General features: G+C 47.4%; 1 protein-coding gene and 1 pseudogene across 3 annotated transcripts; one reads left to right on the top strand and one right to left on the bottom strand.

The window, feature by feature from the left end:
* Window positions 1-23: 23 nt before the first annotated feature.
* CLPP (caseinolytic mitochondrial matrix peptidase proteolytic subunit) lies at window positions 24-12,823 on the bottom strand. 2 transcript variants are annotated; one of them, XM_053584045.1, is made up of 6 exons: window positions 12,546-12,823; window positions 12,385-12,456; window positions 11,778-11,874; window positions 9,254-9,441; window positions 8,038-8,143; window positions 24-257 (listed from the first exon to the last, which is right to left on the bottom strand). In XM_053584045.1, exons 1-6 carry the CDS (start codon window positions 12,741-12,743, stop codon window positions 31-33), a joined length of 888 nt encoding a protein of 295 aa, XP_053440020.1. In that variant the 5' UTR covers window positions 12,744-12,823; the 3' UTR covers window positions 24-30. The 2 variants fall into 2 exon arrangements, with proteins under 2 accessions (XP_053440020.1, XP_053440021.1); XM_053584046.1 differs by lacking the exon at window positions 24-257 and adding an exon at window positions 5,412-5,783 and having other exon boundaries at window positions 12,546-12,817.
* Window positions 278-5,293, top strand: LOC128581358 (myoneurin-like; annotated as a pseudogene). The gene has a single exon (XR_008378800.1). The product of XR_008378800.1 is annotated as a myoneurin-like (transcript).
* Window positions 12,824-15,798: the final 2,975 nt, after the last annotated feature.

Here is a 15,798-nt window from a genome sequence, read left to right on the forward strand (position 1 = left end):
AGACTAGTGGTTGTTGGCTGCGCCGGTAACTCAAGGGGTAGGGCTCCAGCCTCTTACACCCGGGCTGGCGGGTTCGAACCCCCCCACCCCCACCCGCCAGCTAAAACAACAATGACAACTGCAACAAAAAAATAGCCGGGTGTTGTGGCGGGCGCCTGTAACCCCAGCTACTTGGGAGGCTGAGGCAAGAGAATCGCTTAAAGCCCAAGAGTTTGAAGTTGCTGTGAGCTGTGACGCCAGGGCGATAGCTTGAAAATCTGTCTCAAAAAGAAAAAGAAAAAAAAAAAGGACTACTGGTTGCTGCTCGGCCCACCTTTTCAAGTTATTGGCTCCCCAGAAACCGGTCCTCCCCTGCGCTATTGGACACCATCAACACAGTGGCGTAGACCATCGGCTGTGCCACAAGTCCACCTGTAACCTAACCCCGCCTCTTTCATAGTCTGTTTAGGGGTAAGGTCCCACCTAATGGGTGCTGGGCCAAGACTTCGTATAGGGCCCAGGACAGGTCCGACGTCAAGGGTCAGAGGAGGATTTGGGCCAAGGCTAAGGTCATGGAGTCGGCTAAGGCGAGAAGGGTCCTCAAAATAAGGCGGTGTGATTGTATTTGTTTTCGTTTTGTTTTTACTTCAAAATAAGATATGTGCAGTGTGCATAGGAATTTGTTCATAGTTTTTTTTTTTAACTATAGTCCCGCCCTCCAACGGTCTGAGGGACAGTGAACTGGCCCCCTGTTTAAAAAGTTTGAGGACCCCTGGAAGGGCTCAGTACAGTCAGGCTGAGGTAAAGGGGGTCAAGGTTACAGTGATTTTTTTTTTTTTAGGTTTGAAAATGGCTATGTGGGGTGGCGCCTGTGGCTCAAAGGGGTAGGGCGCCGGCCCCATATGCCGGAGGTGGCGGGTTCAAACCCAGCCCGGGCCAAAAAAAAAAAAAGAAAGAAAGAAAGAAAGAAAATGGCATTGTGGTCCTCTTTTTAAAGATTCCTCATATATGAATGCTGAAATATTTACAGGTGCAACAATACCTGTACTTCCAAATAATACGTATGTGTCCACATACACAGGGTGCCATAAAAAATGTATACACTTTAAAGAAAGGAAAAAACTATTAAAATTGTAATACTCAATATATATCAATAACATTTGTTATCTTGTATTTGTAACTTGTATCTCTTGTAATTGCAGTGACTTGAGTATTACAATTTTTTGGCACCCTCTGCGCACACGTGCGTGCGTGTTTTAGAGGCAGGGTCTTGCTCTGTCACCCACTCTGTATTGCAGTGGCATCATCACAACTCACTGCAACCTCAAACCCCTGGCTTCCAGCTCCTGCCTTAACCTCCCCAGTAGCTGGAACTTCAGGAATGCTCTACCATGCCCTGCTAATTTTTTTTTTTTTTCCGAGACAGTCTCAAGCTGTCACCCTGGGTAGAGTGCTATGGAGTCATAGCTCACAGCAACCTCCAACTCCAGCTCAAGAGATCCTCTTGCCTCAGTTTTTCTATTTTTTTTTTTTTTAGTAGAGATGGGGTCTCGAGTTTTGCTCAGGCTGGTCTTGAATTTGTGAGCTCAAGCAATCCAACCACCTCAGCGTCCCAGAGTGCTAGGATTACAGGCATGAGCCACCGCGCCTGGCCAAGCCCTGCTAATTTTAAATTTTTTTTGTAGAGACTGGGTCTTGCTGTGTTGCCCTGGCTAGCCTCAAACTCCTGGCCTCAAGTGATCCTTCCAATTCAGCCTCCCAGAGTGCTGGAATTATAGGCATGAGCCAATGCACCCAGCCTAAATAATGTATAGTATATCTTAAATAATCCATAATGAAAAGGTCAAACAACTGTAACCAATGAATATTACGCCCGAGCTCTTAATTTTAAAAGAAATTGACCCTAACTTTCCCTCTAGCTACATCTTCCAGACCTCTGCGCTCCTTGATATCAAAATTCTTAAAAAAACTTGTCTATTTCCAATATCCACCCCACATCCCCATCTTCTTTCTTTGTGCGTGTTTCTGGCTTTTGGCTCCCACAGCACTAAAAGTGCTGATTTAAGGCCCACAGTGCCACCCACAGTGCCAAATCCAATACTCAGGTCTTGGTATGGCCAGCTCATTCATCCATATGCAATGTCATCTACATTTTAATTTTAACCTCTTGACTATCAAACACCAGATGCAACTTATCCAAAATAACTCCTCATCCCCACCCCAATCCTGCTCCTCCCCTAGGCTTCCCATCTCTAGTGAAGTTATCTTTCTGGCTGCTTTGGGCCAACAACTTGGAGGTTTGAGACTGCTCTCTTTCTCTTGTCACACAGATCTCACATCCTAGCCCTACCTTTAAAACCTAGCTAGAAATCTTGCTAGCACTTTTGGGGGCCAAGGTGGGATAATCACTTGAAGCCAGTTGGAGACCAGCCTGGGCAACAGGCAACATAGCAAAACCCCATCTGTACAAAAAAATTTAAGAATTATCCAGGTATGGTGGCACATTTTTACTACTGGGGAGCCTGAGGTAGGAGGATTGCATCAGCCCTGGACTTCAACGTTGCAGTGAGCTATCACTGTGCCACTTCACTCCAGCCTGGGGAACAGACCCAGGCCCTTGCTGTGGAAAAAAAAAAAGAAAAGAAAAAAAAACAGGGAAGGTAGTATGCAGGTAGCTGTTGTCTGAGAAGCCAAGTGGAGGTGGGGTGGTCAGGGAAGACCTCACTGAGGTGGTGACATTTGACACCTGAAGGTGAGGGATGAAGCCATGTTGTTATCTAGGGGAAGAGCAGTCCAGGCAGAGGGCACAGTCAGTGCAAAAGCACTGTAGCAGGATTGTGCCTAGCATGTGGGAGGAACCAAAGGAAGGCATCCCAAAATGCCTCCCAAAATTAGATGCAGGAACCATCATATCCAGCCTGATTTTTTTTTTTTTTTTTTTTTTTTTTGAGACAAGAGTCTTACTCTGTGCCTTGGGTAGAGTACTGTGGCATCACAGCTCACAGCAACCTCAAACTCTTGGGCTCAAGTGATCCTCTTGTCTCAGCCTCCCAAGTGGCTGGCTCTACAGGCACCTGCCACAACACCTAGCTAGTTTTTCCATTTTTAGTAGAGACAGGGGTCTTGTTCTTGCTCAGACTGAATTTTTGTTTTTTTAAACTGTCTTAAACCTCACAAGAATGGAGGCTCTTTGAGAACATTTTTTTGTTTTCTTCACAGTATGCTGCAGCCTTCAGAACAGTGCCTTGAATATAGTATACACTCAGGAGAGTTTGCTGAAGGAAGGGAGGGTCTAAGTCTCAGTGTCAAAGTGGAAGCAGAAGGGGCCTGTGAACACCTTTAAGAAGTGGAGATGGAGAGAGCGAGTGAGGAAACCGTGCTCCCGTGAGCTGCTGTGGATCAAGTGTAAAATTCCATTCTGATATCAAAATGCAGTATTCACACCACTGTGACCCTTTTAGAGAGACTGAACAAACAACAAGAAGCAGGTTTTCTTTGTGACTGCACCATAGTGATTGGGGAATTCCAATGTAAAGCTCATAGGAATGTGCTCACCTCATTTTGGTGCAATCTACAGAAGCACTTCTGAGAACAATGTCTTTCTTGATCAGAGTCAGGTGAAGGCTGATGGATTTCAGAAATTGTTGGAGTTTATATACACAGGAACTTTAAATCTTTTTTTTTGGCCGGGGCTGAGTTTGAACCTGCCACCTCCAGCATATGGGACCGGCGCCCTACTCCTTGAGCCACAGGTGCGGCCCAGGAACTTTAAATCTTGACAGAGATATCTAGTATTACTGGAAACATTGAATTGAATCAATAGACTTGCCTTCTTACTCTGCGAGATTATAACACTTGGGAGAAATCAGAAAGTCTCTGCAGATTAAGTTTGGGCAAATCCTAAACAAGGAGCTTTGTCAAAGAAGTTATCTCAAAGTAAAAAGAACCCTTTCAACTCCCAAAAAGCAGGGCAGAATAAAATAGTGCAATACCCCAGTAACATTTTAGAAAATGCATCTGTTGAATTACTCTTAGATGCAATTAAGTTGTCCACACTTGTAGTAGAGCAAATTGCACAGAGAAATGATAATTCAGAACTCAAGTTAACATCAGTTATGGAAAACACTTTTCCAGCACAAGATACTGTGCAAACTATTACAGTGAAACGGAAACGAGGAAAATCACAGCCCAGCTGTGCTCTGAAAGAACACTGTATGTCCAATATAGCCAGTGTCAAGAGTCCATATGAGCTGGAGAACTCTGGGGAAGAGCTGGATCAGAGTGTCTCCAAGGCCAAGCCAGTGTGCAACACGTATGGGAAAGTATTTTCAGAAGCCAGCAGCTTGAGAAGGCACATGAGAATACACAAAGGAGTCAAACCTTACGTCTGCCACTTGTGTGGAAAGGCATTCACCCAGTGTAACCAGCTGAAAACACATGTAAGAACTCACACAGGTGAGAAGCCATACAAGTGTGAATTGTGATAAAGGATTTGCTCAGAAATGCCAGCTAGTCTTCCACAGTCGCATGCATCATGGTAAGGAAAAACCCTACAAATGTGATGTGTGCAATTTACAATTTGCAACTTCCAGCAATCTCAAGATTCATGCAAGGAAGCATAGTGGAGATAAGCCATGTCTGTGAAAGGTGTGGACAGATATCTGCCCAGGCCAGCACCCTGACCTATCACGTGCGGCGACACACTGGGGAAAAGCCGTATGTGTGTGACACATGTGGGAAGGCATTTGCTGTCTCTAGTTCTCTTATCACTCATTCTCGAATACATACAGGTGAAAAACTATACATATGTGGTATTTGTGGGAAAAGTTTAATTTCCTCAGGAGAGCTCAACAAACACTTTCAATCCCATACAGGAGAAAGACCATTTATCTGTGAATTGTGTGGAAATTCTTATACAGATATTAAAAATTTAAAGAAGCACAAAAGTCCATTCTGGTGCAGATAAAACTAGATTCCAGTATAAAAGATCATACTGTGAGTGAATAAGATTCCATACAAAAAAGCCCTTTATCAGAAGCTATGGATGTGAAGCCTTTTGATATGACTTTGCCTCTAGCTCTTCCACTTGGGGCTGAGGACCAGCACATGCTTCTGCCTATCACAGATAACCAGTCTCCTACATTAGATAAGTTGTTGAGGTCAACTGTGAATGGCTATTCAGAACCACAGCTGATTTTTTTACAACAGTTATACTAACTTTGTGAGGAACATGGAATTGCTAAGACATCTTTGGTAGTGACATAAACATCTCTGGCAAAGTGCATATATCCATAGTAAATTCCCATTCATTTGAGTTGTGACCATTTTTCATTCACTGAAGTAAAAGCACCAAAGATATATATCTATATCTATATATCTATCTATCTATCTATATATATATATGTGAAGTGGAGATGGAAAGCACCTCAGATGCAGAGCAAAAACACAAAGATTTAATTTAATTTAAAATCACAGTGTCTCAGCCAGGCTGCCCCACTGCAGGGGCACTCCTCAAATCCAAAGTTCCTCAAGGGGACTCTCTAGGCTCAGCAGCAAGGGGTGATCAGGGCTCACTTAGGGGTATGGCTGGCACTTGGACCCTCAACATGACTCCGAAGATGAGGTGCCGTTCTCTCAGGAGCTTGCTGGGACAGGGTCTGCCACTATTGTTGCCACAGGCTCCTTCTGCACCAGCTTGGGCTCGTCCTCACCATCCTGGGGAGGGTGGACCAAAACCTTGTCTAAGATGCCAAATTCCTGGGCCTCCATGGGGCTCATGTAGCGGTCCCTCTCCATGGCTGACTCTGGTGAGGGAAGCAGGTGGTACACATGAGGATAAGAACAGAGAGCTAGGGCCAGGACTGGCCTGAATGTTTGTGTTCCCCCCACCCCCCTCAATCCCTATGTTGAAGCCCTAGCCCCCAATGGGATAGTATTTAGAGATAAGGCCTTTTTGCTTTTTTTGAGACAGTCTTATTCTGTTGCCCTGGATAGAGTGTCCTGGCATCATCATAGCTCATAGCTACCTCAAGCTCCTGGGCTCAAGCAATCCTTTTTTTTGCCTCTGCCTAACCCAGCACAATGTGTTTTCTATTTTTAATAGAGACAGGGTCTTGCTTTTACTCAAGCTGGTCTGAGCTTGGCCTCCCAGAGTGCTAAGATTACAGACGTGAGCCACCATGCCCTGTCCTTGAGATAAGGCCTTTGAAAGGTAACTAGGGTTAGAGGAGCTCATGCGGTGGGCCCCCATAATAGAATTTGTGCCATTTTAAGAAGAGACTCCAGAGAGCTTGTTCTCTCTCCACCATGCAAGGACACAACGAGAAGGTTCATAAGCCAGGAGGGGATCCCTCGCCAGGAACTCAACCAGCCAGTACCCTGATCTTAGACTTCCAGCCTTTGTGAAAAACAAATCTCTGTTATTCAGGTCCCTCCCCCCAGTCTACATTTTGTTAGGCAGCCCAAGTTGAGTAAGACACGTCCTCATTACACCAATTCTTCCCTGTTTGATTTTGACCTCCTCACTCCGTGCCTCACTTTCCCCATCAGTAAAATACCTATTCCATTTTTTTTTTTTTTTTGAGACAGAGCCTCAAGCTGTAACACTGGGTAGAGTGCCATGGTGTCATAGCTCACAGCAACCTCCAATTTCGGCTCAAGTGATCCTCTTGCCTCAGTTTTTCTATTTTTAGTAGAAACAGAGTCTTGATTTTTTGCTCAGGCTGGTCTGGAACTCATGAGCTCAAGCAGTCCACCCACCTCAGCCTCCCAAAGTGCTATGATTATAGGCGTGAGCCCCTGCACCTGTCCTTTTTTACCTTTTATTGATACACATCCAGGAAAGTGTACAATTCATAAATGTATATCAAGATGGCTTTTCAGACTGAACAGATCCACAGGACCAGCACCCAGCCCAAAAGATGGAACATTGCTAGCTTCCCCAAAACCCCGCTTGGGTGTTAGTCACTAATCCTCTCCACCTGCTTCCTATGCCCCAAAGTAACTCCTACCCTCACAACATAGATTAGCTCTACCTATTTTTGTTTAAACCACAGCTAAGCTATGGGCACTGGGCCAGTTTGGGGCTCCCATGAACAGTATTGCCATTGTGTCCCTGTTCACATCTTTCATGGACACAAGCATCCATGGTTACACACTGAGCAGGGGAGCCAATGAATTTTTCTGCATGTTTAGGCTTAGCTAATAATGCCAAACAGCTTTCCAAAGTGGTTGTCCCATTTTCACGTCCACCTGTAGTAAATAAGCATTCCAGGTACTCTGTGCCTTCATCAGCATTTCGTATTGTCAGGTTTTTTTTTTTTTTTTTTTTTTTTATATATATATCTTAGTTGTTGTAGAGGACTGAAATGGCATTTTAATTTCCTTTCCCTAATACCTAATAATGAGTGATGTTACACATATTATTAAATATCATCACTTCTTTTTGAAGACCATGTTCAAACCTTTCAATTTCAATGAAGTTTTTTTGGTGAGGATTTCATAAGTTTATATTTTCTAAGGGCTCAGAACAGTGTTTCTTTCTTTTTTTTTTTTTTTTGTAGAGACAGAGTCTTACTTTATCGCCCTCGGTAGAGTGCCATGGCATCACACAGCTCACAGCAACCTCCAACTCCCGGGCTGAAGTGATTCTCTTGCCTCAGCCTCCCGAGCAGCTGGGACTACAGGCGCCCACCACAACACCCAGCTATTTTTTGGTTTGCAGTTCAGCCAGGGCCGGGTTTGAACCTGCCACCCTTGGTATATGGGGCTGGCGCCTTACCAACTGAGCCACAGGCGCCGCCCAGAACAGTGTTTCTTAATAAGACATGATTCTGCCCACTAGGATATACTTGGTGATATCTGGAGACATTTTTTGCTTCTTACTACTGGGGGAGGTTAGTGGCCTTTAGCGGGTGGAGGCCAGAGGCCCAGGACAGTCCCCACTACAGAGGATGATGTCCACAGGACTGAGACCGAGGAGCCTGGCTTAGAACATACATGGCGTGTTTGTATGCACTGAATAAATAAAGCAGGGCAGGTAGGAGCAGGGGCACTCACCGATCACCTGCAGGGTCTGCTTGGTATGCTTGGCGTAGATGTTGTAGAGCTGTTTCTTGAGTTTCATGATCTCCTCTGCCTGGATGGCAATGTCTGTGGCTTGGCCCTGAAGGGCATCCCAAGTGGAGTGAGAGATCAAAGGCCAGAATCAGTGTCACCCACTCATGAAGAGGCTCAGGATGAGGACTTGAGAGCCCTCCCTTGGCTTTGTTTGGGCTTCCAGTTTTCAGGCAGAAACAGGGATCTTCACATCCCTCCACATCTTGCTTTTTCCTGCCACTGGAAGGCCTTCTTGACTATACTAAGCATATTCTCTTATTTTCTGCATCTGGGGCCTTGCAGACTGAAGAAGAGCCCCTTCCAAGCCTAGCTAATTCTTAGAGACAACAAAAAACTCACTGCCCAGCATACCTTTTAAATACAAACCAACAAATCCAGAGCCCACACCCCCCAACCACCTCCCTCATGGGGCTCTCATACTACAAGCCATTTTCCTCCCCTACTCTATTCACCCAGGGCTGGGTACCAGACAACTAAGGACAGTCCCTACACCCCAGAGCCTACAAAAATGATTCAAACTAGGCCATCCTGAGGCTGTTTACCTTGCCTTGCCTGTTGCTTCCTATAGAGGCCACACTGCAGACTTGTGCCCATGTTTCCCCCTCCCTTCCTTTGCACCCCTCCCATGAACCTGGTGATTCTGTGTGATCCTGCATGGCATGCAATGGCTTAGTATGTCCCTTCTTCTTGGGATCTAAGTAACAAGCTACTTTTTCTTTTTCTTTTTTTTAGAGACAGAGTCTCGCTTTATCACCCACTCTATCAGTAGAGTGCTGTGACATCATAGCTCACAGCAACCTCCAGCTCTTGGGCTTAGGCGATTCTCTTGCCTCAGTCTCCCAAGTAGCTGGAACTACAGGCGCCCACCACAGTGCCCGGCTATTTTTTTATTGCAGTTTGGCCAGGGCCAGGTTAGAACTGGCCACCCTTGGCATATGGGGCTGGCACCCTACTACTCACTACTCACTGAGCCACAGGCACTGCCCACAAGCTATTTTTTCAATGTCAGTTGTCTCCCAATCTGTTGGCCTCACCATATGTGAATGAATAACAAAAACCTCCATTTTAAAACACTGACACCCACACCTGACTTCTGCCTAGTCTGTACCCAGACCCTGTCCTGTATCCCATCAGCAGCTTATGGCCCACCACTCACCCGAGCACCTCCAGATGGCTGATGGATCATGATGCGGGAGTTGGGCAGTGAGTGGCGCATGCCTGGGCTGCCTGCAGCAAGGAGCAGGGAGCCCATGCTGGCGGCCTGGCCCACACACCATGTGCAGATGGGGTTCAAGATGTACTGCATCGTGTCGTATATGGCCAGGCCTGCAGTCACCACTCCACCTAAGGGCAAGAGTGTGAATGAGAGGCTGGGTAGAAGCAGCCTTTTGAAACAGAGGTCAAAGGGGCTCAGGCCTGTAATCCTAGCACTCTGGGAGGCCAAGGCAAGTGGATCTTTTGAGCTCAGGAGTTCAAGACCAGCTTCAGCAAGAGTGAGACTGTCTCTAAAAGTTGTGGTGGGCACCTGTATTCCCAGCTACTTGGAAGGCTGAGCCAAGAGGATCACTTAAGCCCAAGTGTTTGAGGTTACTATAAGCTATGATGCCACAGCAATCTACTAAGGGTGAGAAAGTGAAACTGTCTCAAAAAATAAAAATAAATAAATAAAAAATAAAGCAGAGGTCATACAGGCAGATGTCACCATGGTTAGGGAACAGGCAACCAGGTGGGGCAAAAAGGAAAGTGCTTGTTGTAGTCAGGTGTTGCCACACAAACACATGAGCCCACTGAGACCAGATCTAGCAAATTTCCAAAAGAAACTACAAACCAGAAGAGAGTGTCAGCTAAGTGTGAAGACTCAGGAGCCAGCCTGCTTGGGTATGATCCCTGGCTGGGCAATTTATCATCTGTGTGACTGTGAACAAGTTACTCAGACCCTCTGACCACAGTCCCTCCAAGTAGATGGGAGATAACTAAATCATCTGCCCCATGTGGGCTTGGTATATGGACAAAATAAGTTAAATATGAATGAAATACTTTAAAAAGTGCCTGGTATATGGCTGGGCTTTGTATCTCACCCAGCACTCTGGAAGGCTGAGGCCAGAGGATCCCTTGACCTCAGCAAAACTGAGACCCCATCTATACTATTTACACGTTGTGTCAGGTGCCTATAGTCCCAACTACTCAGGAGGCTGTGGCAAGAGAATTGCTTGAGCCCAGAAGTTTGAGGTTGTTATATGAGCTAGGCTGAAATGACAGTATTCTAGCCGGAGCAATAGGGTGAGACTCTGTCTTAAAAAAATAATCGTAATATGGCTCGGCGCCTGTGGCTCAAGCGGCTAAGGCTCCAGCCACTACACCTGAGCTGGCGGGTTCGAATCCAGCCCCGTCCACCGCCAAACAACAATGACGGCTATAACCAAAAAATAGCTGGGGGTTGTAGCAGGCGCCTGTAGTCCCAGCTACTTGGGAGGCGGAGGCAAGAAAATCGCTTGAGCCCAGGAGTCAGAGATTGCTGTGAGCTGTGATGCCATGGCACTGTTGGCTCTGCCTCAAAAAAAAAAAAAAAAAAATAATACAATTATAGCCTAAGAATATGGGGAAAGAGGAAAGGGAGGGGAAAGGAGGGGAGAGGAGAGGATGAGTAGAGGGAGGGTAATTGGTGGGACCACACCTACAGTGCATCTTATAAGGGTACATGTGAAATTTACTAAATGTAGAATATAAAGGTCTTAACATAGTAACTAAGAAAATACCGTGAAGGCTATGTTAACCAGTTAGATGAAAATATTTCAAATTATATATAAAACCAGTACATTGTACCCCACGATTGCATTAATGTACATAGCTATGATTTAAACAAACAAATAAATAAATAAATAAAAATTAAAAAAAAAAATAAAAATGCCTGGCTTGGTGCCCGTAGCTCAGCAGTTAGGGTGCCAGCCACACACAGCAGGCAGGTGGGTTCGAATCCTGGGCAGGCCTGCTAAATAACAATGACAACTGCAACAAAAAAACAGCCAGGTGTTGTGGCAGGCGCCTGTAGTCACAGTTACATGGGAGGCTGAGGCAAGAGAACTGCTTAAGCCCAAGAGTTTGAGGTTGCTGCAAGCTGTGATGCCAAAGCACTCTACTGAGGGCAACATAGTGAGACTCTGTCCCCCCCCCCAAAAAAAAAATGCCCAGTGTAGTGAAGAAGTAATCAAAACTGCCTACTCTCTAAGCCAGGTGTGGTGGTGTGCACCTGTAGCTCCAGTCACTCGGGGAGGCTGAGGTGGAGGTTTTGCTTGAACCCAGGAGTTTGAGGCTGTGATGAGCTATTATTGCACCACTGCACTCCAGCCTTCGTTACAGAGTGACACCCTGCCTCTAACAAAATAATTTTTTAAAACTTTTTTAAAAAATTGACTATTCCCTTAAATCCACCAATTTTAAAAGGTCAGCCAGGTCAAGCTGACAAAACACTAAGCTTGGGATTACAGAGGTGCATTCTGTGGGTGAATCTTAGGTTTCAAAGCAAGCAAAAGGTACCTTTTGGGTAGTTTCAAGACACTTGAGATTCTGAAATTCTGGACCCTTTCTCCAGACGGTGAACATACCTGACTAGGGATTTTGGTCCCTGAGTCACCTGTGTGTCCTGAGGAGCGACCATGACACCCAGGAAAGGCCCTGCTCACCAGGGCTATTGATGTACATGTGGATGGGCTTCTTGTTGCTCTCCGACTGCAGGAACAGCAGCTGTGCAATAACAAGGCTGGCAACGCTGTCATCGATCTGCAGGTGGGGATGGTGGGGGGGGGGAGGGTATCCCCAGATTGGAGATGGGGAAAGAGTTTTAAGGAAGGGGCCTGGGAGATGGAGCTAGGGATGGATTAGGGAACCTGAAAGGGGTTCAGAGCCCAAGTGAGCCCAAGTAAAAGGTGTCAGGAAGGATTCAGGACCCAGAAGGGATAGAGGGTTATGGCTGGGACTCATGTGTGTCTGAGCACAGGAAGAGGGGAATCCGGACAGAGGAAGGGAAAGGATTAGAATGGTCAAGGACAGGAACTGGAACCCAGGAATGGGGAGGGGATGCGAGGTGTCAGGGAGAGGTACTCAGAGATACCGAGCAGAGGGAGTGAGGACCGGGGCAGGGGACTGAGGGCCAGGAAAGGAGTGAAAGGCAGTGGGAGGATTTGGGCCAGAGCGGAGCCGGGGGTGAAACCCTAGAGATCGCGAAGTCGTGAAGGAAGCGCTCGCGGGGTCGGGGCAGGCGGTGAGGAGGGTCCCGGCGCGGGCGCTCACCGGGCCCATGACGCACACGATGCGCTCCCGCAGCAGCCGCGAGTAGATGTCATAGGCGCGCTCGCCCCGGCCCTGGGGAAAATGAAGGAGGTGAGGGTTCACTCTTCCCCCAGCGCCCCCGCCCAGAGCCCCCGCGCCGCGTCTCCGCCCGGCCGCTGTACCGTCTGCTCCACCACGATGGGAATGAGCGGGAGGGCGCAAGCTGGCGTCGCGTGCAGGCTCCGAGGTAGGGCCAGGCTGCTCTTGGGTATCTGCAGCGGCGGCCGCTGCATGCGGAAGCGAGCGGCGAGACGAGGCCCCATCGCTGGGCCCCTGCTAGCGGCTACTCTGGCCCCCTTAGCCAATATTCCGTGCCACATCCCTCCGCTCGGCTTCCGTCAGATGGCGAAACTACAACCCCCGGCGTGCTTTGATCACGAAAAGCACGCACGCTAAGATGTTCACTTCCGGGAAACCGGGCGGGCACTGCTGGGGGCGGGGCGATTCAGGGGCGGAGCCTGAAGGGGGCGTGGCCAGAGTAGGAAGTAGATGCTGGAGAACTTTTAGGTCCACCAGTTTGAGTTCCCTTGGAGACCAATTGTTTTAGTTTTTTTAATTAAAAAAAAAAAAAAAAAACATGGCTCGGTGCCTGTAGCTCCGCGGCTAGGGCGCCAGGCACATACACCAGGGCTGGCGGGTTCGAACCCACCCGGGTTCTGCCAAACAACAATCACAACCAGAACAACAACAAAAAGAAAATACCTGGGTGGTGGGCGACTGTAGTCCCAGCTACTTGGGAGGCTGAGGCAGGAGAATCACAGCACTCTACCGAGGGAGAGTGAGAATCTGTCTCAAAAAACAAACAAAACAAAACATATATGTTGAGACAGGGTCTAGTTTTGTCGCCCAGGTGAAACGCAGGGGCCTGATCACAGCTCACTGCAGCATGGGACTCCTGTTCTCAAGGGATCCTCTCATGCCAACTTTCAGTGTAGCTGGGCTTAGAGGTGCAAGTCACTGCACCTGATCGTGTCTTAGTTGTCTACTTTTTATTATTTAAAAAATCAGCTCCGGCCTTCCCACAGCTCATCTGAAGTGGGAACCCATAAAGAACTCAGACTGGGCATTGGTGTTTAAAGAGCTTCCAGTCTGGTGGGGCTGACTCCGACTGGGATTGCCCCAGTCCACTTTTGGTCGCCTGTGGGATAGAGAGAAGGACCCCAGGCTGTGGGAGCCCAGAGGTTGGTGGACTCTGTGAAAGCTGTCCTTGGAGAAGTGGATTTTGGAACTGGGCTTTGAAGGATAGGTAGGAGTATGTTAGCTGGGGAAAAGGCATTCCCAGCATAGGGAAGAGAATGGGCAGAGAGTGGAAGGAGGAAGATTCCTGGTAATGCTGGGGCCTTTATTCCTCCTTACAGACCTTCTCAAGGCAGATCTTTTTTCATCTGTCAGCTCAAATGTCATCTAAGAGTGCCTCTTATTTTGTGTCCAGTGTCTACAATAGTGCTGTCACACAGTAGGTGCTTATCAAATACACAATGAACAAAGAGATGAAGAGGTGATAAGGGAGAAAGTTTAGGAGAAAAGGCTTTGGAGGCATCTGCAGAATGGGGATAATGATGAGCTGCCTCCTAGAGTTGTTGTGCATAAGGTCCACAGGAAGTGTCCAGGAATGCAATAAGTGCTCAATTTGAATTAACTATTGATATGTATTAGCTATTTAGGTGTGATATCAGGGACTGTGAAGGTCTGAGAGGTCCTCCCAGTCTATTTGAAGTGGATTTTAACATATCAATAAGAGTTCTCCAAAATGCCTAAGTGCTGGACTCTTAAAACTCCATACTGGGTCCTGTAGATAATAGTAGTCTTGTACTCTCTGTGACTTCAGGAGGACTTCAGTCTGATGAGGAGATAGAAGAGGATACAGATACTCTCAGCCTCATACAATCAGGGGCAAAACAGAGGGAGGGTCACAGAGGTGGACGAGTTTGGAGGAGGCCTGGAAAGTGCCCAAGGCAGAAGACCCAGATAGAGCCAAATGCTGGCAGGCAGGACCTCACTGTGGAGAGCTGGCATTTGGGCTCAGAGGGTGGTGCCCCCACAGTCTGGAAACTCACCTTTATTTCCCGCTGGGACTAAGGAGGTGAGTGGGCAGCAGCTGTCCCAGTTTCTACTGTGAGTCAGGCGGGTGGCCCTGCCTGGCTGGTTCCCCTGGGGCCTTAGCTCCTGCTCCACCCTGGAGAGATGGGCCAGGCCCTACCACCCCCATAGCCCTTCCCCTGGGCACTTCCCTGCACCCACCCTGCCCTCCCAGCCTCTGAGGTGGGGGTCTTCATTGCTGCCTCTTCTTCCCTGCCCTCTTTGTTTCATCTCTACCTCTAGACAGTTCAACTGCTAATCACCTTCATCAATACCATCCTGGCCTCTCAACAGCTCTCTACTGAGTGTCCCAGCTTACTTGTATCCCTGTGCCCTGCTGTCTTTTCTTTATTCCACAGCCTACTTGATCCTTGGAAAAGCTGAATTGAACTATGGCTCCCCAGAACTCCTGCCAACCTCTGCCCTCATCTCCTTCCAGCCTCCCTTCCGCACTGGGCTCCAGCAGCCACACTGGTCTGCAATCTCTTCCTCAAAAACGGCAAGCTCGATCCATCACAAGGCCTTTGCTTTGCTCTGCTTTGAGTCTAGCTCTTTCCCAGCACATATATCTCAGCTCAAATACCATCCCTTAAGAAAGCCTTCCCACGGGCGGCACCTGTGGCTCAGCCGGTAAGGTGCCGGCCCCATATACCTAGGGTGGCGGGTTCAAACCTGGCCCCGGCCAAACTGCAAGAAAAAAATAGCCAAGTGTTGTGGCGGGCGCCTGTAGTCCCAGCTACTCAGGAGGCTGAGGCAAGAGAATCACTTAAGCCCAGGAGTTGGAGGTTGCTGTGAGCTGTGTGATGCCATGGCACTGTACCTAGGGCCATAAAGTGAAACTCTGTCTCTACAAAAAAACAAAAACAAAAGCCTTCCCACATCACCTTTGCAAATGTCCTAGGCACTCTTCAGAACGTAAGCTTTGTTAGTGTTCTGCACTTTGCTACTGTCCGAAACAAATGAATTTCATTAATTCATTTGTTTCTTGATTGTCTATAGAATGTCAGCTCTGTGGTCCTTAGGATAGTGTTCATCTAAACTTTTTGATTAGAACTTAATAAGGAGAAACATACCTTATATAGTGTCTGAATACATGAAATACAAAAATTTTATGAAGTTATCCTTTAAATTCCTTTTTTATTTTTATTTATTTATTTTTTATCTTTTTGAGACAGAGTCTCATTCTGTTACCCTGGGTAGAATGCCATCTCTTGGCTTGGTGCCCATAGCACAGTGGTGAGGGCACCAACCACATACACCTGCCCCAAAGGTGGTGGATTCGAACCTGGCCCAGGA

This window comes from Nycticebus coucang, chromosome 3 (genome assembly GCF_027406575.1).
Source record: "Nycticebus coucang isolate mNycCou1 chromosome 3, mNycCou1.pri, whole genome shotgun sequence".
Classification (NCBI taxonomy): domain Eukaryota; kingdom Metazoa; phylum Chordata; class Mammalia; order Primates; family Lorisidae; genus Nycticebus; species Nycticebus coucang.

Coding starts and splice junctions, on each gene's coding strand:
- CLPP (XM_053584045.1), bottom strand. CDS start 12,743: ATGTGGCACGGAATATTGGCTAAGGGGGCCAGAGTAGCCGCTAGCAGG. Junction 9,442..11,777: donor CATGTACATCAATAGCCCTG/GTGAGCAGGGCC, acceptor TCTTGCCCTTAG/GTGGAGTGGTGACTGCAGGC. Junction 8,144..9,253: donor AGCCATCTGGAGGTGCTCGG/GTGAGTGGTGGG, acceptor GATGCCCTTCAG/GGCCAAGCCACAGACATTGC.